The 26,240-nt window shown below is 42.2% G+C and overlaps 1 protein-coding gene across 1 annotated transcript; it reads right to left on the bottom strand.

Annotated features, from left to right (window-relative positions):
* Positions 1-3,190: 3,190 nt before the first annotated feature.
* LOC110564917 (zinc finger protein 878-like) lies at positions 3,191-26,178 on the bottom strand. Its single transcript, XM_021662460.2, has 4 exons — positions 26,032-26,178; positions 14,787-14,913; positions 14,502-14,562; positions 3,191-13,401 (listed from the first exon to the last, which is right to left on the bottom strand). Exons 1-4 carry the CDS (start codon positions 26,032-26,034, stop codon positions 11,745-11,747), a joined length of 1,848 nt encoding a protein of 615 aa, XP_021518135.1. The 5' UTR covers positions 26,035-26,178; the 3' UTR covers positions 3,191-11,744.
* Positions 26,179-26,240: the final 62 nt, after the last annotated feature.

Raw genomic sequence — 26,240 nt, 5'->3', positions numbered from 1 at the left:
CGAGACAGCACTAGTCACTAATCTCACTTTGCTCTTTTTCCCTTTCCACCCATAATCAACAGAACCAAAATATTAATGCAAAAAGACTTCTCAATACTCCTTTATTTCCTAAAATTGATATCCAAGTGGTGACAGTTTTTTACTCTACATTAAACCCTTAGAACATTGATTCGTTTTGAAGACAATATTGCCCCTACATTGGGAATACTGGACATTTAGTTAGGGCAGAGGTAGCCAACACCATAACACTACCATAACCTAGTCTTTTCTAAGCATCGACAACAGTTCCACTGAAAGAATCAATGTAATTTAAGGGGAAAAAATTCAACAAATGACTCAACCCAATATAAAAAAAGCTTCGATGCAATCTAGAGCAAAAACAACAAAGAGTTACCTGACTCCTACAAAAGCTACTAACCTCACAGTAATGGCCTTCAATGTGAGTAAATTAGATGACAATGACATCAAAAGAACACTTGTAAATAGGTGAAAGAAAATAAAAATGGGCACACATGAATCCAGCAAACAAAAACATGAATTAGTAAGTCAGTAGAGGAAGTGGAGTTCAGCAAAAACGAAATACTGAGGAAGCTCCAAACTAAATACTGGAAATAAAGAACTCAGCAACAGAACTGTTCAAAGGAAGGAGCATAACAGGGCCTAAAGAAAAAAAAAGAGGAACAGAACATTCAGAAAGTGACAAAAATAAATTGTAAGAAAACACTACCAGAAGGGGTTTGGAGATGACTCAGAGGGAAATATGCTCACTGCACAAACTTGGCAACTTCACTCATGTGCGTGCAAGCATACACACACACACACAAATTATACCAACAGTTGCAGAGAGAAAAATTAAGTCATGTATAAAGGCAGAAGGAGCATCTCCTTAAGTACAAGAATGCTTCAGAAGAGCTGGTGGAGCAAAGAATATACTGCAGTTCCCGCAAGTGACATGCGTGGGCAGGGTCCTAGAATTCAGAACCGAGGCTGGGCTGTCCGCCCACCTCCCCACGCACACGGAAAGAAGGAACTGGATTACACTAGGGAAAAGACATGCAAGCAATACAAGCACTATCCTCTGAAGTAGCCTATTACTTGGAAAAAATGAAATGGTATTTATTGGTTTACCATTTCTTTACCTAGCAGGATGCAAAGAATAGAATACAGTTTAGATAAATGCAAAGAGCCCTTCCTGAGATCCCAAACCTTGGAATTCACAGAAAGACTTAAATAATGAGAAGAGAGTGCGGTGGAAATGGTAAAAGAAACATCAGGTCTGTTCGTTAACATACAAAAAGGGAAAAACTCTGGCTCAGCATAATGATAGGAATATTTTTACGATTTCGTGTGTTTACCACTTACGTGCAGATGTTCAGGGAGGCTAGATCCACAATGACTTTAAGGGCAGTTGTGAACTGATGTGAGTGCTGGGAACCACAGCCCTGTCCTCCAGACAAGCAACCAACACTTGTAAAAGCTGAGCCATTTCTCCAGTCCTCAGAAGTGGTCTCACTGTGGTCCAGCGATAGGATTTTCAGACTGTTACAACATGGTCTGGTGCTTTGCATTTGGTAATTATTTTGCTTCCAAAGGTCTGCTTGCTGTCTTTTATGAGCAGACTTTCCAAAATGCTTGTGTGTAACCTTACCTCCAAAGTATCCCTGATTGGCTGAATAAATGCCTACACCTGGGCAGGTCAGACATTAGGTAGTTGGGCCCAAGGTTAATGGGCCTGGAGGACAGGAGGATCATGGAAAAGGGACCAGAAGAGAAAGGAGAGAAGACAAAACAGAGTTGCATGGCTTAGCATAAAGAACCATGAGGCTGGGAAGACTTGCTCTGAGGTTCGTTGTGAAGAGAAGCAGCTCAAATAAAAAGCATGAGCAAGCATTTGTGGGAATGATGGATGGGGAGTAGCCTCGATAGAAAAACAAGAGTAAATGGCATGGGACGTGGGGCTGGGAGATAACAAGGTAATACAGGGGGTTTGTCTGCCCAGCCCCAGGTTTAAGGAATATTAAAAATCTAACAGGTATCTATGTCTTTTATTGATATGATAGCAGAACAAAGAATAACCACCATAATGATTAACAATAAAAATCAATAACCAGTTTTCTCTAAGATAATGCTCTGCATCTAAATGGTTTGAAGTGGGGAGAACTGTGCACAACAAATGAAAGAGCCTCTCACAGATAGGATCAGATTACGCCAACCTGGAGTAGATAGAAAAACAGAACTACCCGCTCTGCCTTGAGACAGTTCCTGCCTAACCTGTGGGAACACAAGGGACGGAAGTCTCTCACGAACTGGCTCATATAAACCATCACTGTCATGAGACTTTCTTTTAAATTATGTTTTATGTTTAGTTAGTGTGCATGCATATATACATTTGCCATGGCTGCGTATGGAGGTCACAGGAAAACTGTAGGTTGTCTCTTCTGTGTACCATGTGGCTCAGAGATCAAACTCAGGGTTGCCATGAGGCTTGATGACAAGAACTTTTATGAACCTTAGCTTTTCCATACCACCCAAAGAAGGGACTCTGGACTATGAATGAGTTGGCCTGTGTATTCCTGTGAGAGTTTATAAACCGCAGCCTGTAGCCGGTGATTATTCGCCCCTCTGAAGGTGTCACCCCAGCACACACATTTTGTGGCTAAGTGAGAGTAAATCCTGAGCTCACATCCTGGGTATGGTCTATTCCCCATCTTCTTCCTTATTTGTTTTAATAAATACTAAGAGTGCTTAAAAGGAAAGAAAAGAATTTCAGAGGCTGGCAGGCAGAACGCCACATTTCCTCAGTTTGCCTCCTCTGTTGTATGTCAGTGTTCAGTTTAACTTTTCCACTCATCTACACTGGGACAATACCTTGAAGCTTGGCCACTTGTTATCACTAAATGTTAACACTGATGTGGGCAAGGCTCAACATGAGGAAAATGGCAAGTCAGAAAGTATGCTGAAGCCTGGGTTCTGACAGCAGCTCCTAACATGAAAAGGGAAACCTCCAAAATGAAGACATTCCTAGGCTTAACGACTCTGGAAAGCCATTTAGAGTATTTGTGTGACTGGGGGTGGATGAATTCTGTTATTAGAGAATACAATGTGGCAGTTCCAGGGCAGACGTGAACAAGTGTCCGCTACAGGTAAGAAACCAACATCACACCAAAGATGATCTCACTGAAGACCAGGCTGGAGAACAATGATTTTATTGAGGTTTACTTACAATAGTGTGAATACAGGATCACTTACAGGAGTACGGGTAACTCAAAGTCAGTTGCATCACCAAAAAGTACGCCAAGAAAGGGTGATCACTCAAAAAACCGTCCACCCTGCAGCTGCTCCTTACACAACTTTCAGGCAGTTACAATATTTACAAAATTTTAATTAGGTACTTCATTGCTTATTATCTATGTTTTCTTTTATACACTTATTCATATGAATAAAGTTAGAGTTGAAAAGGAGACATTACAACAGACAGTAAATGAAATCCAGACAATGATTTGAGGATACTTTTTGAAACTTATATTACAATAAGCTGAAAAACCAAAAAGTAATTTCAAGACATATATGAAATATCAAATCAGGTCAAAAGTTTGGGGTTCTATAGACACCCCTCCAAATATTATAGGCTGTCGTTACTGTACTTGGTGACCACACAGAGCTTTACGGTAAGACTGCATCACTGAAGACACCACATACTGTGTCACAGCACATGAAGAAACTGAGCTTAGACTGACCTAAGGGCTTCTTCCACTGGCTAGCTTCCACAGCACTGGAAGGTGCTGTGCGTACTTACCCAGGGAGAAGACTGGACATCAAGTTTACCCAGCTGAGAACCCTCTGAGAAACAGTAGCGATCGCTCTAACAAGACACAGCCATGAGTATAGCACAAATGTTGAGATAACCAAACACTTTTTGACTGGACTTAAGGACCATTCCACACTCTACAGGATGAAATTCTCATCTGGCACCATTAATGTGGAGAACTTTGTACGAAGTACTCTCAGTCTGTTGAAAGGGTATCTTTAGTTCCAAAGACAAGCTTATCTCTCAACCGTCATCACAGAGGCTGGGTTGTTTTTGTTTGTTTTCTTGTTTTTACAGTTGATGGCATTAATGGAGACTCACAACTGGCTCCGCTCTAAATGGGACATCTACCTACACCACATCCCTTCTCTCAAAGGACCAGCGATCATTACAGATGAGGATGCAGAAAGAGTGTGAGCGCCGGATCGTAGCTTCTGGACACGACAGGACAGTTGCGCATGTTGACTGACAACAGCCGTGACTGCATGTACAGGATCAAGCCAGACAAAAGCCCCAGTGTGGAGAGCTAAGGTATTCAGAAAGGCCCACTACTGGGCAGCTAGCGGCAACTGAAGACTGCTGGGAGAGGGAGAGTCAGTTTTCCTCAGGGAGAAGCTGCTCACCCACAGAAGATGGCCCTGCACCCATGTATACACTGGCAGTTTTAAGGAGACTACAAAGGTTAAAAACAAAAGAACAAATTGAATTGAGAGGGACAGTGGTAGAAGGTATAGAAGAATGAGGGAGAGGAATGAGAACAGGTGGCTTGATGAAAATGTATCATGTGCATGTATAATATTCTCAATCAGTAACAAAACAAAATAAACAGATGAACAAAATAAATCAATGGAATGTGAACAATGTAAAAGAGCAACATAATTAAGCTAGAAATGAATTTTGTCTCCTCAAGGAGAGCTGACTTGACCAATTCCCTATTGAATTCTACCAAGCTTCCCAAACTATTTCACTAACTATAAAGGGAAGAGACACTAATTTTTTCTTAGACAGTGTCACCGTGATACCAAATCCATGAAGGGCTGAACAAAGGAGACTTCAAAACAACTTCCTTGATGAAAAACAAAACAAAACAAAAATCCCTCAAAACTATACTCTCAAACCAACTCGACATAATAAAAATATCACAATCCATCATCAGGTTGATTTCATAGCATGTTTTTCAGATATCCATCAGTGACTCTAACAGAGAATATTGATATTCAAGGACTGAAATCATGTGATCACCTGAATACATAGGAAAAGGTAACAGATGCTATAAATGACAAACTAAAGCCAATATTACACCAACAGGGAAACTAAAAGTACTTTTTCAACAATTGAGAACATAAAAGTGTCCACCTTCTCAACGCTGCTATATACATCTCAAATTCTTAGCTCAGAAAGTTAGGGAAAAGGCAAGGGATACAAGTGAGCGGCTGCATCTCAGAGGTGCGGCACTTGCCCACCACACACGCACTCCTAGGTTTAACCCTGAGCACCAAGGAAAGAAAAAGGAAGTGAAGCAAGCCAAATCTCTACTTGTAGACAATAGGACCATCTTAAAAAACAAACAAACCGACTTTTATTACATGTGTGTAGGTGTGTTGCCTGCAGGCCTGTCTGTGTACCATGTGCATGTCTGGTTCCCCAGAGACCAGAAAAGGGTGCTGGGTTCCTTAGAACTAGACTTAGAGTAGTGGGGTGCCATGTAATCAAGCTTCAGTCCTCTAGGGGAGGAACCAGTGCTCTTGGCTGCTCCTATGATCATATTCTCAAAAAGACCCAAACTGCCACACCAAAAGACTCTACATCTGATCATTACAAGACAAAAAGCCAAATTCACTTACGAATAAGCTGATGAAAGGAGTACATAATGATTTAAAAACACTGAAGAATTGAAGGCTCTGAAAATGGAAAACATTCCTATGCTCACAAATCAGCACCATTATAATATCAAAAAGTGTAAAGCGGTCTTCAGACTCAATGACACCCTTCCCACCAAATTCTGGCAGCCGGGTGTGGTGGTGAACGCCCAAGCCTTTAATCCCAGCACTTGGGAAGCAGAGGCAGGCAGATCTCTGTGAGTTCAAGGCTAGCCTGGTCTACAAATAGAGTTCCAGGACAGCCAGGGCTACATATAGAGAAACCCTGTCTTGGAAAAAGAACTCCAATGCCATTATTTACAGAAATAGAAAACACAAAACTATAATTGTAAGAAAGCCAAAATATCCCAAATAGTCAAAGCAACACTGAGCAAAAAGGGTAATGCTAGCTAGAGTCATTACAACACTCAACTTACATTATGCTATAAAACCATAGTGAAACAGCGTACCTTAAAAATAGACAACTAGAGCAAGGGAAGAATACACTTCCAAAATATCCATGAAGCCACAACCTTCTGATTTCAGCAAAGGTACCCAAAGCACAGGATAATAAATAGCCTCTTCAACAAGAAAAACAACACCATATGCACAAGAATAGCCCTAAATCCCTCTATCATTCTGTACAAAAGCAACTCAAACTGAACTAAAGGCCTTAAGGGAAGGCCTAAACAACTTGAAACTCACAGAGGCTAATCCATGGAATACATGATGATATAGGCATAGACAATGGTATTCTGAAACTAACAGTTTACTGGATGGCAAAGAGAGTGGCAGTAGAGGCTCGTGATTACAGTGGTAACACCCAGAGAACAGAGGCAGGAAGACTGCTCCAAATTAGCTGCTAGTCTCAGGTATACATACACAGCAAGCCCAGGCAGTCAGGCCTACACAGCAAGAATCCATGGAAAAACAGTAACAAACAAAAACGCCCAAAGTATAAAAGAGATTTAATCATTGCAAGGAGTTAAAGAGCTTTTATAAAGAAAAAGGAAACAATTGTCAGACAAAGCTACAGAGTGGGGGAAAATATCTTTGGACGCTCATTCATCTGACAAGGGAGTGATTCACAGAAACACACACACACAGTAAGCTTGAAACCAACTTAAGATACATGAAACACTTTGAGGAAACCAATACAAGGAAAAAAAATTATGTTGTAAACAAGTAATTGAATTACCACATAGGGAAACAATCAGTTCTCAATGTACAAATATCCAATAAATACATGTACACTGTATCCAATATATACAATGTACAAATACCCAATAAATACATGAAAATTCTCAACACCCTAGCGTGAACCAAGCACATGAGAATGTGAGAATGTAAGGTTGCTCCAGGAAACGTACATTAGCATGGTCACTCTGGAAAATAGAAGTATTTCATCTAAAATTAAACTATAACTGTCTTATGCTGCTGCACTGTTGTTTAGCATATAATGAAAGGAATCTATGTCAGATTATACCAGACATACTTGTACTCATTCACTGTACTCAGTTACACTCAATTACAGAATCAGCCTCGGTGCCCATCAAACTAATTTTTTAAATGTGGTGAATATAAAATGTTGACTGTACTAGGCCACTGTTATTGGCAAGAAAATGGACAAAACTGGAGATCACCATGGAAGTGACAGGCCCAAACGATGTTCCTTCTATACAAAACAGAATTAAAATCTAGATTTTAACAAACTAGAGAGATGAAACCACTAGTGAGTCTACTTGGGAGAACAGGACCACAGGGGAGAAGGAAGGGACAAGGAACCAAGTGACTGTGGTTACAGTCTGCGGAAACCTGAGCGACAATGTCATTAGAAAACCTCTAACTTTGCCAACATCCACACTAACAATTTAAAAACATTAAATACAGAGAAAAAGAAACCTTCCCCAACTTTAGGAAAATAATGTGCCCAAACTGTTGATGCAGACTAGACTACGGTTGGATGGTCACTAGCTTGACTGTAAAGTGCTTTTTTCATATTTTCACTTTACTTATTATAATGCAGCCCTGTGGAAAGTCTAGGGACACCTAAACGTGGGTAACCGCATCTGTCACAGTATAGTAATGTTAGTGTTTATAAAGAAACTAAGAAATGCAAAAATGATCCAGAACACTAGTGTTCATCTCATACAGCAAGGCCGCGTCTTCTGCCACTGATGGACATGTCCCAAGCCTCCACCAATGAGAAAGACTCCTTAATGACTATGACAGAAAGACATTCTATAAGGACATCTGTTAAACTGAAAAAAACCATAAAACAGTCTGAATCAAGAAATAGGAAAGTACCTTCTACTCACTGATGGACTGACTAGCACAGCTCATGAATTACATCTCCCTTTAATCCAGGACTGCAGTCTTCTGGGTAACAACCACTGTTTTGTTTACAAGAGCAGAATTACAGCCACCCCTCAGTGCATCCAACACAGGGGACACTGCATTACAGCGTCTACCCTTGTAAGACCCCCTAAATTACACCAGTCCTGTCAAAAACAATATGAAGAATGCTTTCATAGATGAGCCACTCACTTATGGAGATAGTTAGTACAATTTATTGAACATGGTTTTTAGCAAGAAGGCAGTGTAATACCAGTATATACACACATATTTTGCTTTTTAAGACAGATTCTCTGTGTAGCCTTGGCTTTCCTGGACACACTTTGTACACCAGGCTGGCCTCACAAACTCTGAGAGAGCTGGCTGCCTCTCCCTCCCAAGTGCTGGGACTAAAGGTATGTGCCGCCACCACCCGGGCAATACCACTATACCTTAATGCAATGACTAGGGAAATTATAATGAAAATGAAAGATACATAAAAAGTAAAATTTACACAGTAAAATTACATAATCACACACATTTGACAATAAGAGCTCATGACATAAAAGAAAAACTCAGCACAAATTGGCAACAGCCTGGCCTACTAGAAAGTTTCAGGCTAATCAAGCTATATAGCATGACCCAGTCTCAAACAAACAAACAAAAATCAAGTTTCTGCCATCCACTGAGCTCTTGGCACCAAGAGGCCTTGGGTGCTCTCAACTTTGGTCAGAGAAGCTTCTTTTTACAGTGGCCAGCTGTCAATGGAGAGATGCATAACTGGTCAAAGGGCTAAACACAGGCTGAATGTTCACCTCTAAACGAGACAGCTGCATTAATCTCCACTGTGACCAAGGCTCGGTGAAAACCGAAGAAAAGCAATACAAGAATACAAGAGCTAGAGGGTAGGGAGGAGCGCTGTGATGTGGTTGTTATCGTCATGGCCTCACAGCAACTGTGACTGCATAGACAAGACATACAGCGTAAGCTTAAGCAAGCCCAGATCCCAGCACAGAGGGGCAGGTCAGCTCCAGGCCATCTCCCCTGACAAGCTACTGGCAGTGAACAGCTGCTGGGGTGTGAAAACGTAACTACCAGCAGGTCACCCATCCTCCACACCCATGCATGTATGAGAAGCACTAACAGACAAAGTTAACAGGGGGGTGTTAGGGAAAAACAGGGAGGGTGAGGAGAAACAGTGGGGACATAAGAGTATCGTTTATTCCATGCATGTGTAACATTCTCAAAAGGAAAAAATAAGCCAACTTGGAAAGATGATCTGACCTATGATTACAATATACTTATCCCTACCTTCTGATTTGGAAAAACAAAACAAACCCTAACATTTGCTATTCTAAAAGTATTTTGAAAATACTTAAAAGAACATGTACTCAAGGACTGTGTGAGAACACATCAGAAAGAAACAAAACACAGGAGACAAAATCAATTGGAAACTGGTTTGGGCCTGAGGTGGTGGCACACCTGGGTAATCCTGGCACTCCAAGAGGCAGAGGCAAGCAACCTTTGCGAGTTTGAGGCTAGCCTGGTCTACAAAGGAAGTGTGGGACAGCCTACAGTCTCAAAAAAACAAAAATTAAAAAAACAAAACAAAAAACAAACAAACAAACAAACAGCTGGGAATAAGTGTGTCTGTACAGCCAGCACTGTGGGGAGCAGAGAGACAAGAAATGCTGGGTTCTGCTGGCTGCCTGCCCAGCCAGGTTCAGTGAGACCCTGTCTTGGGGGAATAACAGCAATAGACCAAGGCACCCAGTATATTACTTTGCTCACACTGTGAACACCGCCAACACAAAACCATACCAGCAACCACAGAAACAATGGCCCCCAACACACACATGCACGCGCACACATTTTTAAAGTGTTTTTTTTTCATGAAAAATAAAGAGTATACACAAAATGCTTATAATCAGCCAAATGAAACCAACAGAACTATTTCAATATTCACAAAGTCATTTTTAAATACTTACTAAACATGATTGAAAAACAAGACATTTATGCCAGGGCTTGAGGGATGGATGGCTCTGCAGTTAAGAGTACTTACTACTCTATCATTAAGACTAGGATTTAGATTCCATTATACATGTCAAACATGTCATGTTGGTAATGCCAGATCCAAAAGATATGATACCATCTTCTGGCCTCTATGGGCATATACCTATACATACAAGGCGTATACATAAATACTAAGCTGCTTTTTAAAGATATTTATGTGGACTGGCATACTTCAAATCTCAATCACCAATGAATCCAACATAATTTACAATGATAAGAGAAGCATCTACCTTACTTGGTTTACAGAAAAAAAAAGGGGGGGCATCACCCATTAAATTAATACATGATTGCTCTAAGAAACCTCATAAATTTAATAAAACACACTTTGTATTCCTGTCAATTTTTCATATGTAGGTCTTACTAGTCTCCACTCATGGGTTTAAGCTGCCATCCACATTACACAATGCTCTGCTTAATGCTTACTTTTGTAGAGCTAAAACTTAGAATCAAGTCAAGAGATGACTCTTAAAGCAGGAGCTAACGATGGCGAATGTGGAGGCAGGGGCATTTCATTACACAGTCAAGAGCTAGAAGCTGAAACAGTACCAGTTCCAGGACAACCTGGGATACACAGCAAAGGCTTTTCTGAAAAAAATAAAATTTGATTTTATTTTTATGTGTACAGTAAATTTATGCTGTGTGTGAGCAAAGAATTGGATCTCCTAGAACTGGCATCACATGCCGTCATGAGTCATGTGATACGGTGCTCAAAACCAAATTCAGGTCCTTTGAAAAAGCAGCAAAAGCTCGTAAAAGCTAAGCCATCCCTCTCAGCCCCTGAAAATTTCCAATAAATACAAAATACTGTACTTGATAACATTCTCTTCAGTGTGCATTTCCAAGAGCATGCTACAAAAAAATTTAATATGTCCAGTTCTTCATAATACTGATATTTATCAGATTAAGCACGAAAAAATTCAAAGGACTTTTCCTATATTTGCTACTGCTCTAGGTTTTCCAATGCTTTTCAACAGCAAAGGTTTTCATCTGGTGTCTGTTTCCATGTGTGCCAAATGAAACCTTGAACACTTCTTTCAAGCAAATTAGCACTCCATATCAAGTTCTTTCCTTATGTGTTAATTGAACCAGATGGTGTTCACAGAGGTTTTCTGCTGATAGGAATTCTCCCCTTGCACATTCCTGTGCTATGAGGATAATGAAGAGTTCACAAATCCTGTTTTTAAGATTTCTCCATAGGAGGTTCTTCCATGTCTGTGAGGATACAGTAACTGAAGACTAGCTAAGGTTGCCTATATATGAAGGGTCTCTCTCCACAGTGACTCCTTCCATGTATTCAGAGGGAATGGGGACAAAAATGAAGGCTTTTTTACAACACCTTATATATACACATAAAGTTTCTCTACAGCATGAATTTTCTCATGTCTCTTCCAAGATCTGGAACTGCAGAAGGCAATTTACCATAATGCTTACAGTCATAGGTCTGTTTCTCTTTCATGTATTTCAAGGAACTTTAAGCTCAAAAACTGTTTGTACATTGATTAAAAAAAAAAGTTTCTCTCCACTGTGACATTTCATGTTTGTTTCAATGAAACAAATAAAAAGGTTTTTCCACATTGTTAGCACAAATCCAGTTTTTCTTTTTCCAGTGTGATTTTGCTTATTTCTATGAAAGTCACCAAGACCCTTCCCCCAACTTTTTTCTCACATTACTAAAAAACATTGGGATCCAGGGTAGTGTGAAGTAATTCATGTCTATGCAAATGGTTCAAAGTGAAGAAGAGTTTGCCACAGTACTTACAATTATAAGTTTCATCATCGATGTGTATTTTTTCATGCACCTCAAGATGGCTATAGTAAGGGAAGGCCTCCCCACACTGTTTGCACACGTGGGGCTTCCCATCACTATGAGTTTTTTCATGCCTTTGAAGGGAGTAAGACCAAACGAAGGCTTTCCCACACTGCTTGCACTCATAGGGCTTCTCGCCAGTGTGGATTCTTTCGTGTGTTTTCAGCGACCTAGAAGAAGTGAAGCTTTTCCCACACTGCTTACAAACGTAGGAAACTGGGACACTGTGAAGTGCTTTGTGTTTCTGAAACTGACTCCAAAGCACGAAGGCATTGCCACACTGCTCACAGATGTAAGGCTTTTCTTCCGCGTGAGTCTGCTCGTGTTCGGCGAGGTCAGTGGAGCTAGCGAAGGCAACCCCACACTGCTTGCACACATAGGGTTTCTCCTCAGTGTGAATTTTTACATGCCTTTGAAGGGAAGCAGAACGAGGAAAAGTCTTCCCGCAATGATTACACACATAGGGCTTCTCACCAGTGTGAATGATTTTATGTCTTAAAAGCGAATTCAACCGAGTAAAGCTATACCCACACTGGTCACACACATAGGGCCTCTCCCCCGTGTGAATTCTCTCATGTGTTCTCAGGGAACCAGAGCAAGTAAAGCTTTTCCCACACAGCTTACAAGCATAGGGTTTCACACCACTGTGAATTATTTCATGTTTTCGTAACTGAATCCAACGCATGAAGGTGTTTCCACACTGCTTGCATTCATACGGGGTTTCTCCAGTGTGAATTCGTTCATGTATTCGAAAGGAACGGTAAGTAATGAAGGACTTGCCACATGGTTTACACACATAAGGTTTCTCTCCAGTGTGAATCCTTGTATGAATCTGAAGAGAACTGTAATGACGTAAGGTCTTCCCACAGTAATTGCACACAAACAGGTCCCTAACGGAGTGAGTTCTTTTATGTGTTTTAAGGGAACGAGAATGAGCAAAGGTTTTCCCACACTGCACGCACACATAGGGCTTCTCCCCAGTGTGGATTCTTTCATGTGTCTGTAGGTAGGTGGGGAAAGCAAAAGCTTTCCCACACTGCTTGCATATATAGCATTTCTTTGCACGATGGCGGCGCTCGTGCCTTCGAAAGTACCTGGAGGAACTGAAAGCTTTCCCACACTGCTTACACTTAAAGGGCTTGTCTTCAGTCAGGGTCTTCTCAGGGACCTGACCGTACCTATAGTCTTCATTACACTGCTCAGTCTTATACAGTCTCTCGAGTGTGTAAGTACTTTCATAGTTCTCAAACGGCGGAAAAGAACTCGAGGTGGCCCCAAATTCCATGCCATACATTTCCCTTCCATATTCCTGATCGTCATAGGATTCATGCTGTGCATCAGGCTTAAGGAGCACACTCAGAGATAAATGGCCAATGACTACTCTTGCGCACCCACTGTTTTCACATATATATACGCCTGGTAAGGAGTTGTGGTTTACAATACTGTGTGTAGTGAAGTCAAAAAGTTCTGCACATTGATGATCTTCTTTATAGTCATACAGTCCCTCCACCACTTGACCACTGTAAGAAAGCAAATGGACATCACTCATAGATTATGAGCTTCTTAGCAGTAGTTCTGAATTCAATGCTGTCAGAATGTTTTCACATATTTGCCTGAATCCTCAGCAACTCTGAGGACAACTGTAACAAAATCAGTAGTATTCACAGGTGACTGTTTTATATCACCTACATGTCTACCAAACATGTCTGACAAAGCATTAAAATACATGTTTTAATTCCTGACACCATCTTGGCACCTGTGGAGGCCTGCTAAAAACAGGACATCCAAAAGGCAAGTTATGCCTGAAAGGTTGTGGTGCTGGGCCATTCTTGCTGGCTATAATAAGCATGGTCACCGGAACCAAAGAAAGCACATGGCTCTTTTTAAAACTGAAGGATTTTTATCTCTAACATGAAACCAAATTCGACTTAAGCAAGACATGTGCTTATGTGTATAAAAAAAAAAACCCCTACCTCCCTTCCCCCCACCCAAAAAAAGAGTAATCTGGGGAAAAAAAGCCCCTCCCTCCCCCTACCAAAGAAAAGAGTAATCTAGATCCATGAAACAGTGGTATGCTTCATGGCAAATTCTGAAAAAACTTGCTGCAAAGGCCATTGGACAGAGTCCATGCGATGCTGTACTCCTCACAAAGCTAAACTAAAAATATAGACAAAGGTGAATTTGTAAACAACAGCAACAATTCTCAATACTATAATGCTGATATAGCATACAAATGACCACAATCAGGTTACATTTTGAACTACTTGAAAGTTCACAGTGAAATTTTGGTATTTAGTCCAAGAATAAAAAGATACCTTATTTTTTGACTACTCTATACATCAGGTTTGTAAATAAGTAAATATTTAAATTCTAATAATACTGTATGGAACAAAGTTGGCACATATCACACTATGATAAAAATCACTTTGGGCATAATGTTCCAGTACTGAAACTCATATTATTTTCAGAATGCTGATGTTCAGTATGTTTCCAGTTTGGAAGAAAATTTCCTAAGAGTGGTTGCGTTTGAAACTGGATGTGCCTGTGTCTTTCACTACTTTGTAAAATGTACAGCCATACAACTCTTGAGGATCACACTCTCTCTTGAGGTCCGTATTACCTTAGCTTTCTCCAGGAATTTCGGTATATATTTGCAATGATATGGTGCTCCAAACTGTTTCCTAAAATATAAACCAAGTATTATAAATGAGATCATAGCATTAATAGATTATATATTATTAGCATTATGAGTATTATTAGTACTAATAGATTATTAGATATTAATAGATTCTAGCAAAAGTTGCAGTATAAAGTATTCCATCTCATGCAATCATTCAAATGTCTCTTTACCATACCAAACACTTTTTTTTTGATTGACTAATTAATGGAATGGTGACATACTTACCTACAGTGGCCAGGTTCCTCAAGGTTTCCTGCATTACATCTTTGTAGAGGTTCTTCTGGTACGGATTCAGCATAGCCCACTCCTCCAGGGAGAAGTTCACAGCCACATCCTCAAAGGCCACTGACTCCTAAAAGTACACACACATTTCCACAAGGAAGTGTGAGCCTCAGTAGCCTAAGATCTAATTTTAATTCATAAGAGGCAAATAAGATACAATATTCTCTGTGTGTCATACGCACTACGAATCTTTCACACCGTAATTCTGACAGCAGGTTGGAGCTATCTGGTAAAGCAACAACAGGCGAGGAGCTCCCTTGCTCCAGTATATTGTGCTCACCTCTCCTTGTACATTGGTTCACTGCAACAGTGGCAATTAATTCTGATTATCTAACCCAGTCAACACTAGCTGCTCTAAGATGTGAAAACATTCTGACAGCATTGAATTCAGAACTACTGCTAAGAAGTTCATAAACTTGCATATTCTTACAAATGGAGAAGAAAACAAGTCGACTTCTGGTACCTGCAACTGCCGTTCACACGGATTCCTCTCCCACCCAACTGTTAAGAAGGGAGTAGCTTTCCCAAATCACATGCTACTTTTATATCTATTTTCTCTCAAAATTCCTGTAATGTTTTTAAGCGCTCATCAGACCAACATCGTCAGAGAACAGAGGGATTAAAGAACAAACATTTATTGCTGGTTCCTGATGGAGAGACCCAATGTGACCAGGTACCTCAAGCTCTTCCTGAAATGCTTTCTGAGTCATGATGATTTGTACCTTATAAGCCAAAATAGCCTATCTTCCCTCAAAACTTCTTCTCAGGGGGCTAGAGAGATGGCTCAGTGATAAGAAAAACTTGCTGCTCTTGAAAGGACCAGAATGCTAGCTGTTTCACCCCAACTTGACACTAGCTATAGTTGTTTTGAAAGAACTATTACCTCAACTGAAAAAAATGCTCCCAGAGCCAGGTGTAGTGACGCATACCCTTAATTCCAGCACTTGGGGGCAGAGATAGGTGATCTCTGTAAGTTTGAGGCCAGCTGGGTCTACAGAGTAAGTTCCAGGACAGCCACGGCTATACAGTGAGACTCTGTCTTGGAAGAAAGAAAAAGAAAAAGATGCCCCCATCAGATTGGCCCATGGACAGACCTGTGATATATTTTCTTGACTGACTGATATGGAAGGGCACAGATCACTGTGCCACTTCTCAGCAGTTGGTGCTGGGTGCTATAAGAAAGCAGGCTGAACATGTGTCGGGGAGCAAGACAGGGAACAGCAACCCCCATGGCCTCTGCATCAGCTCCTGCCTCCAGGTCCCTGCCCTAGCACCCTCAGTGATGGACTGTGATGTGGAGCTGTAACCTGAAGTAAACTCCTTCCTCTCGAGGCTGCTTTTAGTTACAGTATTTTACCACAATAGGAACTCCAACCACATCACATGACTGGCAACCACCCGGATCTCCAGTTCTTGAGGCTCTGATGCCCTCTTCTGGCCTCTATTGGCACCTTGCATGTGTGAGCATTCGAGAGTACACAAATACATACATACATACACACAGACATACACCAAAAAAAAATCTAAACAACAAGCAAACAAACAAACAGCACAAAACATTTCTTCTTAGGAGTTTTGCCACAGGCACTAGACACAAAACTGATCACGGGCAATTGATTATTAGAGAACATCAGCAGACAATGAAAAAGGGTGGCACATGTTCTTGAAACAGATCTATCCATCATGTCACCTGTCACAGCCATGTACAAAACTCTGTAATTTTTATAACAAACTTTTAAGAAGTGTGACAGTTAATGTTAACTGTCACCTTACAGAATTTATAATCACCTAGGACACAAGCCTCTGGCACACCTGTGAGTGACTGCCTAGATTATGTTACTTGCTATGAGAATAAGCATCTTAAGTGCAGGTAGTGATTTTCCCTGAGCAGGGGATCTTGAACTGTCTAACACGAAGAAAGGGAGCTAAGCATCAGTATTTATTCAGTACTTTCTGCTTCCTGTTTGTGGATGACCTGGGCAGTAGACCCAAACTCCTGACACCCTGACTTCCCTGCCATGGAACTCAGAATGAATCCTTTGTCCAGGGTATTTTATCACAGCATCCAGGAAACCAAGACAGAAAATTGGTTTTCTGTTTATGGAGCTGTTTATGTGATGAATACTACCACCTCTGGCATTGTTTGTAGGAGGAGCATGGAAAAATTTGGTATTTGGGTTAGAAAAGCCCTTGAATGCCAAAAGCAGCGCTCAAGAGCCATGCTTGTGAAAGCCTGAAGAACAACAATGCGGAGAGCAGTGTCACTGATAAAAGCATCAGTGTCACTGGAGGAAAACTTAGTGCAGCACAGTAGAATAACAATAAGCCTGAGGCAAAACCAGAGGCTCCAACCTGAGGTGGCAGTGGAACTTGGCACTGCCATCCACACGGTACCAGTTTTGAAGGAAATGAAGGACGCAAGAAAAAGTCACAGAACAGCTGAGGCCGGCACCATTTAAGAGAGTCAGCATTCCTGCAAAGTGGCTGTGAGAAGTCACTGTGTAGAGTTCTGAAGGTGACATCTAAGTGACACTGGAGACCTCAGAACACCAGCTTTGACATGGCTGCCAAGGACGGCTACAGGCACTGAGGAGCCAGTCCAAGAGATAGACTGCATGACTACTGGTGGCAGAGCTGGAGTTGTGGGATTAGCCACCCTTTGGAACCCAAGCAATTTCGTCAGGAGTTAGATTGTGGCCACACAGACATCGGATTTGGTGTTTGTCTCCCTGGATTTGCATCTTGCTTTGTTCTAATCATAATTTTCTATACCCCAATTCTTCCATTCTGCCATAGGAATGTTTACTCTGGGCTTCTGTATATTGGAAGTATGTGAGGCTGGAGAGATAACTCAGCAGTTAAAAGCACTGGCTCCTCTCCCAGAGGACACAGGTTCAATTCTCAGCACCCACGAGGCAGCTCACAACTCCAGGGAGATATCAACACCTTCACACAGTTATCCATGCAGGCAAAATATCAACACACAAAAATATAGACAGATGTATAGATTGAAAGTAGGTAGCTCAGCTTTTATTTTATTGGAGTTCACAGTTAAGATACTTTGGAATTCAAATTATTTAAACAAGCTTTATAACTACGGGAAGTTTCTGGCATCGGAATAAATGCACGTTACACTGTGAGATAGTTGTAAGTCTATGGAGATACGGGGTGGAAGGTTATGGCTTAAAAGTACCAATCAAGTCTCTATGTCAGTTTGACAAAGGCTGGAATTATGATGGTTAATATTCATTATCAACTCGACAGACTCTAGAATTATCCAAGAGATACATCTCCCTGTGCACCTACGAGACGTTATCTAGACTGAGGTTAGCCCTAGAGAACGTCTCTGACAGATTTGCTGGTTACATTAACCGGTGTAGACACATTCTCTGTGCTGTCGGTGGGCAGAGGATTGTGGACTGTATGAAGTGAAGACAGTGTTCTGTTTCCTGACTGGATGGTGCAGGCATCGACTTGAGGCGCTGTTGTCTTGACTGCCCCATCAGAGTGATACAATCCAATATGAGCGCCAGAGTAAACCCTTGGTACCTAACTTGTCAGGTTTGTATTCAGTCAAAGCTATAGGAAAAATAACTAATTAATATAATCAAACCTACTTAAGTAGTTGAAATAAATGTCAATTATTTCCTATTTAGGTAAGAAAATAATCGCTTGCCTAACAAAAACAAAAGACTAAAATTACAGCAATCACAGCACTAAAGTATCAACACAGACCTAGACAAATACGCTGCCTGGGGAAATCAGTCCTTACTCAGCAACCGTGAAACAGAAGAACCGACCATCAAGTAGAGATAGCATATCAGAGACAAAAACCACCTAAGACAAAGATAAACTGGCAAACTTGGAAACATGCAAATATATTTTCCTCTACTCCATGGACAACAATCAAATATGCACTCTTAAAAGTCACAGTCAGCATGGCTGAAATAATACAGAAAAATTATCCTAGCATTTGGGAAACTGAGGCATAAAAGAATGTAATGTTCATGGCTACTCTGGAAATTTTTTTGTCACAAGTAAGCCTGAAGTGAGACTTTTGGGACACATATATAAACACTCCCCCCCCCAAAAAAAAAAAAAAAAACCAACACAGCAGACCCATAATATGGCTGGGTCAGCGGGTAAAGGCACCTTCTACATGTCTAGCAACCTGAGTTTGACCCCCCAGAAAATTGTTTTCTGAGTTCCATATACATGTCACAGCATATAACTTACACACACTCAGACAGGGGAATAGGCAAATGAAAAACAACAAAAGACCCCAAGTGACAAAGTCTGTCCGAGTTCAGCAGTAGACAAAGCCTTATACTTTAATGATACATTAAGAGAACCTTCATTTGTTCAACTGATTTTTAACTCCTGTTTAAAAATAAGTCAGTTAATTTGTTTTTTTCCCCTATGTTTTATAATACGGAAAAACCACCAATAAAAAGAATTCAGTAGGGAGCAGACAAATGGATATAAATGTTAAACATATGTTTAAACAGATATAAATGATATTGTATTTTTCTTGTTTTACATTACATACATCTATCTATCTATCTATCTATCTATCAATCAATCAATCAATATTCTGCCTGCATGTATGCCTACATGCCAGAAGAGGGCACCAAATCACATTATAGACGGTTATGAGCAACCATGTGGCTGCTGGGAATTGAACTAAGGATCTCTGGAAGAACAGCCAGTGCTCTTAACCTCTGAGCCATCTCTCCAGCCCTACATTTATTTATTTATGTATATGGCTGGCAGGAGGCAGAGAGAAGGAGGAGGAAGGTGGATTTAAAAAAACAAAACAAAACAAAACAAAACAAAAAAAACAGCTTTCAAGAATTGATTCTTTTCTGCCATTAGGTCTCAGGGATCTAATCAAGGTGGTCAAATCTGGTGGCAAATACCTTTACCCACCAAGTCAACTCACAGGCCCTATGAATATATTCTTAGTAAAAAGAGTAATAGAAATGTAAGGCTTTAAATGAGAAAGAACTTGAAATTGTGAATGTTTTACTGGATTGCTCCAATTTAAGAAAGAGAAAGAGTTACGTGAGAAAGCCCTGGAGACCTGGGAGTAACACTATGGAGGAAAGTAGGCCATGGATTCCAGGTCTGCTTTGCCATTCTTGTTTATGAGGTCAGGAAAGACCAGGCACCAATGATGAAGCCAAAACGGCTTACAGGGCTATATGTTTTCTTTAAGACATCTTATCAGGGAATAAATTAGGCTAAACCAGGTGGAAACAATAATGCCTCGTACTGACAATTTAAACAAGGCCCCTCATACATCTATTTTATAATTTTGTTTACGAAAGAAAAGCCTTTCTATCTTTAACATTGTTGTAAACTATACTCTTTGAAGAATGTTTTAAAAAACTGGGGCACGGGGCTGGGTGGCCCAGCAGTTAAGAACACTCGCTGCTCTTCCAGAGGGTCTGGGTTTCATTCCCAGCACCCCCACAGTGGCCAACAATGGTCTGTAACTCCAGTTCTGGAGGATGCCCTTTTCTGTACTCTGTGGATACTGCCCCCGTGTGGTACATACACATATAGGCCAGACAAGCACCCATACATATAACATTACATTCAATTTTTTTACAAAGGTGGTGGAGGGTGAAAATCTTCATAATACTTAGAAACATAACTTGAAAGCTCTCATAGATGCCCACTGCAAAGGACTTAATGGAGACACCCCCTTGGCAACAGCATGCTTATTTTCTTATTCCCTGACCATCTCTTTCCAATCATCTATGCGCTAATATCTAAGCTTTTAAAAAAAGGCTCTTGTTGGATCTCCAAATTGCCTTTATATTTGTTTGACCCAAAACATGTCTATTGGTTCAAGTTTAATTGCCTTGTCAGAGGATCCAGCCACAGCAACCAGTAACCTGCAGCAGAGAGCTAGCTTACTCCGTATGGAACGGCAAAAAGGACCACGACTCAGTAAAATGGACATCGCATATCTTCCATTTTTCAGATAAACATATAACTGCTTCAAAAAAAGACGATCACCTGCGTACAAGTTTTCTCTCCTCCATGATACAAACAGAACCAGCAGGTTTTTCCCCCCCAAGTTTCTTGCCATGGCCAGTGTAGGAGAGCATAAAAACAAAAATTTCATTTTAAAACCAATGTATTTTAAACCAATTTCATGTTAAAATTGCCCGCTTAGAGATCAGGGGAGACTCTGTCCTCAAGATTTAAATTTTCCAATACAGCCTATAACTCTTGGTTATCCAGAACCCGATGCTGACACCCTTTTGCTGAAGACACCTCATGCTTGAGTTACCAGACACGAAGACATCAAGCTGGCACTCATATGGAATCCTATACCCCGTTGGCTAGCTCTCGCAATGCCAAAGGTGCAGTGAACTCTCCCAGCCTATAACAGAATGGCTTGCCGGGCAAGCCACGCCCACTGGCACAAGTGTGGTACCAATGTAATGGTGACAACCAACCACTTTCTGATTGAAGTCACAGCCTGCTCCACAAGATGAGACCCATACTGTTAACTGGACCAAAACCCCACAGCTGCCTAGGTCATAGGCCTTAGGAGAGAACTTAATGCTATTATTTTGCTAATGGACAAAGTATCAAACTGCATTCTAAATACTTAGAGTTGGACCAATAGATTAGGCTGCTGTCAACCCTCATCAAAGAAGCCTGTCTCTCCTTGAAGTTAATACTGAGACCCATGATTGATCAAAATGCAGAGAAGTGACTGTGGAGAGCTCAGCTCTAAATGAGACCTCTATATTACATCCTGTTCCCCACAAGGCTCAAGATCATTACGGAAGAGGGGGAGGAAACAGTGTGGGAATCAGAGGTCATCGAGGACCACTGGAAATCACGTTTTCCAGACTTGACAGGGCTGCCGCCCCCATGAACTCAGAGCAGCTGGGCTGCTTGCATAGAACAGTACAAGACGAAACCAGTCAAAATTTCAGAGTAACTGGGGAGCAGAAAACAGAGCAGGACTCCTAGCAAAGGAGCTATGGTCAGTCAGTGGCTGATGGAGGAAGGAGAATTAGCTTTCCTAAGATGCTGTCCCTGTTCAGTCGCCAATGCTTCAGTGGATGAGCCCACACCCATGAACACACTGGAAACACAATTAGACTCCGTGGGTTACAGAAAGAGAACACGAAACTGGGAGGCAGGTATAGTGTAGTAGGTCTGGGAGGAGACTGGGAGGGTGGGATTATGGGATGGATTTAACCCAAATACACAGAATACATGGTGAGCATTTTCAGAGGGGAAAAAAATATATATATATATATATATATACACACATACATATAAAATTTTAAAAGGACTTAATTTTTTTATGTTGTTTACATCTAAAGCCATACTTACAAAAGTACAGCTTTTCAGATGCTGAGACTTATAGCCAAACTTTGCACAGAATAGAGGAAATCTTATGAAAGAAGGGAGAGATGAAAGATCTGGCAGGGACAGGAACTCTACAAGGAGAGGAACAGAACTGAAAAATCTGGGCACAATGGTCTTTTCTGAGACTGATACTCCAACCAAGGACCATGCATGGAGAACCCCTGCACAGATGTAGCCCAAGGCAGCTCAAGTGGGTTCCCTAGTAATGGGAGCAGGGATGGTCTCTGACATGAACTGATTGGCTTGCTCTTTGATCACCTCCCACTGACAGGGGAGGAGCCTTACCAGGCCACAGAGGAAGACAATGCCTGATGAGACCTGATAGGCTGGGGTCAGATGGAAGGGGAGGAGGACCTCCTCCTATCAGTTGACTTGGGGAGGGGCATGGAAGGAGATGAGGGAGGGAGGGGGTACAGCTGAGATACAAAGCGAATAAACTGCAATTAATAAAAAAATAAATTTAAAAAAAGTATGGCTTTTAGGACTACCGTTTAATAATGACAGGAAAAAAATACACTTAAGAAGTGGCTGAGCTGTTAAGAGTCCTTCATGCTCTTCCAAATTACCCGTCTGCTTCCCAACACCCAAGTCAGGTACCTCACAACCACCTGGATCTTCAGCTCCAGAGACTCTAACACTCCTTCTGACCTTCTTGAGCACCTAGACATGGTTTGTTTGTTTGTTTCTGCTTTTTGGAGACAGGGTTTCTCTATGTAGCTTGGTTGTCCTGGACTTGCTTTGCAGACCAGGCTGGCCTCGAACTCACAGAGATCCACCAGCCTCTGCTGGAATTACAGGTGTGCACCACCATGCCCCACTCTAGACATGCTTAGTAGACATTCATACACACACACACAGACAAATAAATCAATAATTAACATTTTAGCTTATGACTAACAAATGATAACTAGAAATCAACGCTATAATATTCTCTATTCAAATCTGTGTATGGCTATATGAGCATAAATACTGTCTACACACACTTATGTCCTCATATCACATATATGACAACAAATTGGCTCATAGGATGAATTAGTACTCACATAAATTAAGCCAGTTAAATTAGTCCAAACATTTCCTAGTTAATAATGTAACTAAGCAATTTAAAATCAACATCCTAATTCTGGCAATCATGACAGATTACATTGGACCAGTAGTCCTGATATGCCAATTAGCGACACAGTAACAAGAGTGAAAAAACAACAGTTCTATAAGTCAAACTGGCTATGCCAGGGAGAACAAATGAAAGGGTCTGATAATACGAGATCTGGCTTTTGGGACCTGGCACATACTTCTATTAAAGAAAAATAGTAATAATATAGAAAAGAAAGGATTAAGACAAAACACAAGGTGCACACAGTAACAGTTATGGCAAGGGTTGGTCTGGTCTGTTTTCTAGCTGATCATCATCTCAGTTCTCATGCTGTAAGGTGACCAAAAGGGAACATTTCCATGAGAGTCTGTGGAGCAGACAGAGAGGCAGCAGCATGGCCTCAGCTCTAAAGACAGGGCTGTGGACTAGCCTGAAGAGATGCTCTAGGGATGGAAGAGCTTTCTGGGGACAGAATTGGTTTCAAAACAGGAGCCAGGCTGCAGACTCTCAGATTACGAGGCAGAAGGCAGGGGAGCATTCGCGTGGTAAGGAGTGTGGGGAGCAAGATGTGTGGCCACTAGAACCCACTCTGATGTAAGCCCACTTCTCCAGACGAGAAATCCTAGCACCTGGAAGTTTGTTAGCTGGCAATGCAGACGTCTTAGTAAAGGTTGGATGACAGTGTCTGTGAAGAAGGGGGTTGCTAGAAATGGTACTTCCTAAGCAGTAGCTGGCTTCTCTTCTTTCAGCAGCCACTCACATTGGCTGCTGAGTAGGGGTGGGCTGGCCCAACTGACAATCACTGGCAGCAGCCTTCCGCCCTGGGCCCAAGCGACTAATGAATGCATATTCTAGGTAGATACCAGAAGCTGGCAAATGGCCTAGACAAAGCAGCCAGCTTGTATAAGGAGAAGAATTACGAGCTCTCATAAGATCTAACTGTGCCCCGTACACGACCACACCAGATCCTAGAGCCTTCTGTTAACTTGTGTATACACTTGCTTACTCCTGTCCTCTCCAAGCATTAGAAAGGCCCTGTTCAGGGTAACTGTTGGGAACTTTATAGACCTAACATTTAGGGGTTTCTCCTAATGCAACATCCCACTCACATACAGTAAGGCCTATCTCTACCAGGACTCTGACTTCTAAAATAAAGTGTAGAGAATAGAAAAATGGGTCAGTAGGTAATGGTACTTGTGCAGGGGCCTAGTGTCATGAGTTCAATCCTGGGAAGCCATCTAAAGGAAAGAACACACTTCTCCATAGTAACATATAACTAAAACTTGGAAAGCAATGCCTGGAAACATTTGAGGGCGGTCACAATTTTGACAGTGCCCAATTCCAGCCACTATGTATGTGGATATTCCTTTCCAATGAATTTGGGAATATCAATCAGAGAAAGGTAGAAATCCAGCGCTTATGGCTAGTGCTAAGATCCACTGACTTCGGGCGGAGGTCACGGAACTTCCAGGAAGCTGCCCCTGAATCTGTGAGACTCATAGGAAAGCAGGTGCCATTGAGGAAGAGAGGCAGGGTGAGAAAGACAGGGCAGCTGCTCAGGGCTACTCCACACTGAGGGGAATATCTTCTTTCCAACAGTGCCAAGCCTCGAATGATCCCATTTGATCAAGTAACAAGCTTGCCCAGAGTTGCTCCAAGTTTAAGAGCCAAGAAGAGAAGAGCAGGACAGCTTTACAAGCTGACAACCCCGATCTGCCAGAACACTAGGAGGGGCAAAGTGACAGTATCAGTTATTACACCCGAAACGACACCAAATCGCATTAGAATCACCACACAAATCATACCACACGTAAACCCCTCACCTGGGGCTATTACGGAGCACCCCACGACCAAAATATGGCAGGCAACTGTCACACTTACCCACAGGGAAGAACTCCTGAGTCAGCCCTTGGGCTCTGGCTCCAGTGCGGTTTCTCCTGTCCAGGACAGTCAGCCAATTTCAAACCGACTGACTGCACCCTTGCTCAAGTACATTTGACATCTCTGTGCTAGGACACAATTTTTGGTCCCCTACAGATTTTTCTTTGCACCTGTCCCAGCTCAATGTCTCCTACTTCAGAACAGACTCTAAACTCAACCACCTTACTTCTTGGCCATTCTGTGACCTGCACATTTGTATATTTTTATATAAAATGTTCATATGTGATCTGCCGGTTATGTAAGAACCCGTGGTTGCCAACAGCTGGATGGCAAAATCGGGCACACTTGACTAATCGTTAACGAAACAGACATAACTTGTAAAATTATTAATTATTCGATAAATTCTGGCACTGGAAACACAAAAATCCGTCCCCCTGTTTATGACAACACGTTCAGGACCCAAGGTCACCACACCCTGCGGCCTCCCTGCCCCCTCCCCAAACACACACACTCACACCGAGCCCCAGGGTCCCGGATCTCACCACGACGCCGCCGCCACCGCCCAGGCTGCGGAGAGGCGACGCCGCGGGCGCGCGGAGGCCCACGCAGGCCATGGCCGCAGCTCGGAGCGCTCAGCGAGGGGCAGGAGCGCGGCCCTGCCCGCTCGGCCCTGCCCGCTGGCCCAGCTCCACCCAGCGGGGCCCGGGCGGCGCGGCCCAGCCGAGCCCGGAGACGCCGCGGAGGCCGCGTCCCGGTCGCCTCCACTTCCGGCCGCCTCCTCCCACACCCCGGACGCCGGGCCGCACGCACCATTTCCAGTCCCCGGAGGTCCGGCTCGTCTCCGGCGGCTCGTGCAAGCGGCGGATGGGACGCAGGCGCTCGGGAAACAAGCCGCGGGCCTCTCCCCACAGAAGACACAATCGCCTAAGATGGCTGGACGGGAAGTGGCATCCCCCGGGCTGAACCTGCCCTCTCCCAACATCCCACAGCCCCATTGGACGGCTGGTGCAGCCAGGCAA

This window comes from Meriones unguiculatus, chromosome 17 (assembly GCF_030254825.1).
Source record: "Meriones unguiculatus strain TT.TT164.6M chromosome 17, Bangor_MerUng_6.1, whole genome shotgun sequence".
NCBI lineage: Eukaryota > Metazoa > Chordata > Mammalia > Rodentia > Muridae > Meriones > Meriones unguiculatus.
This window is presented reverse-complemented; position numbering and strand designations above follow the sequence as displayed.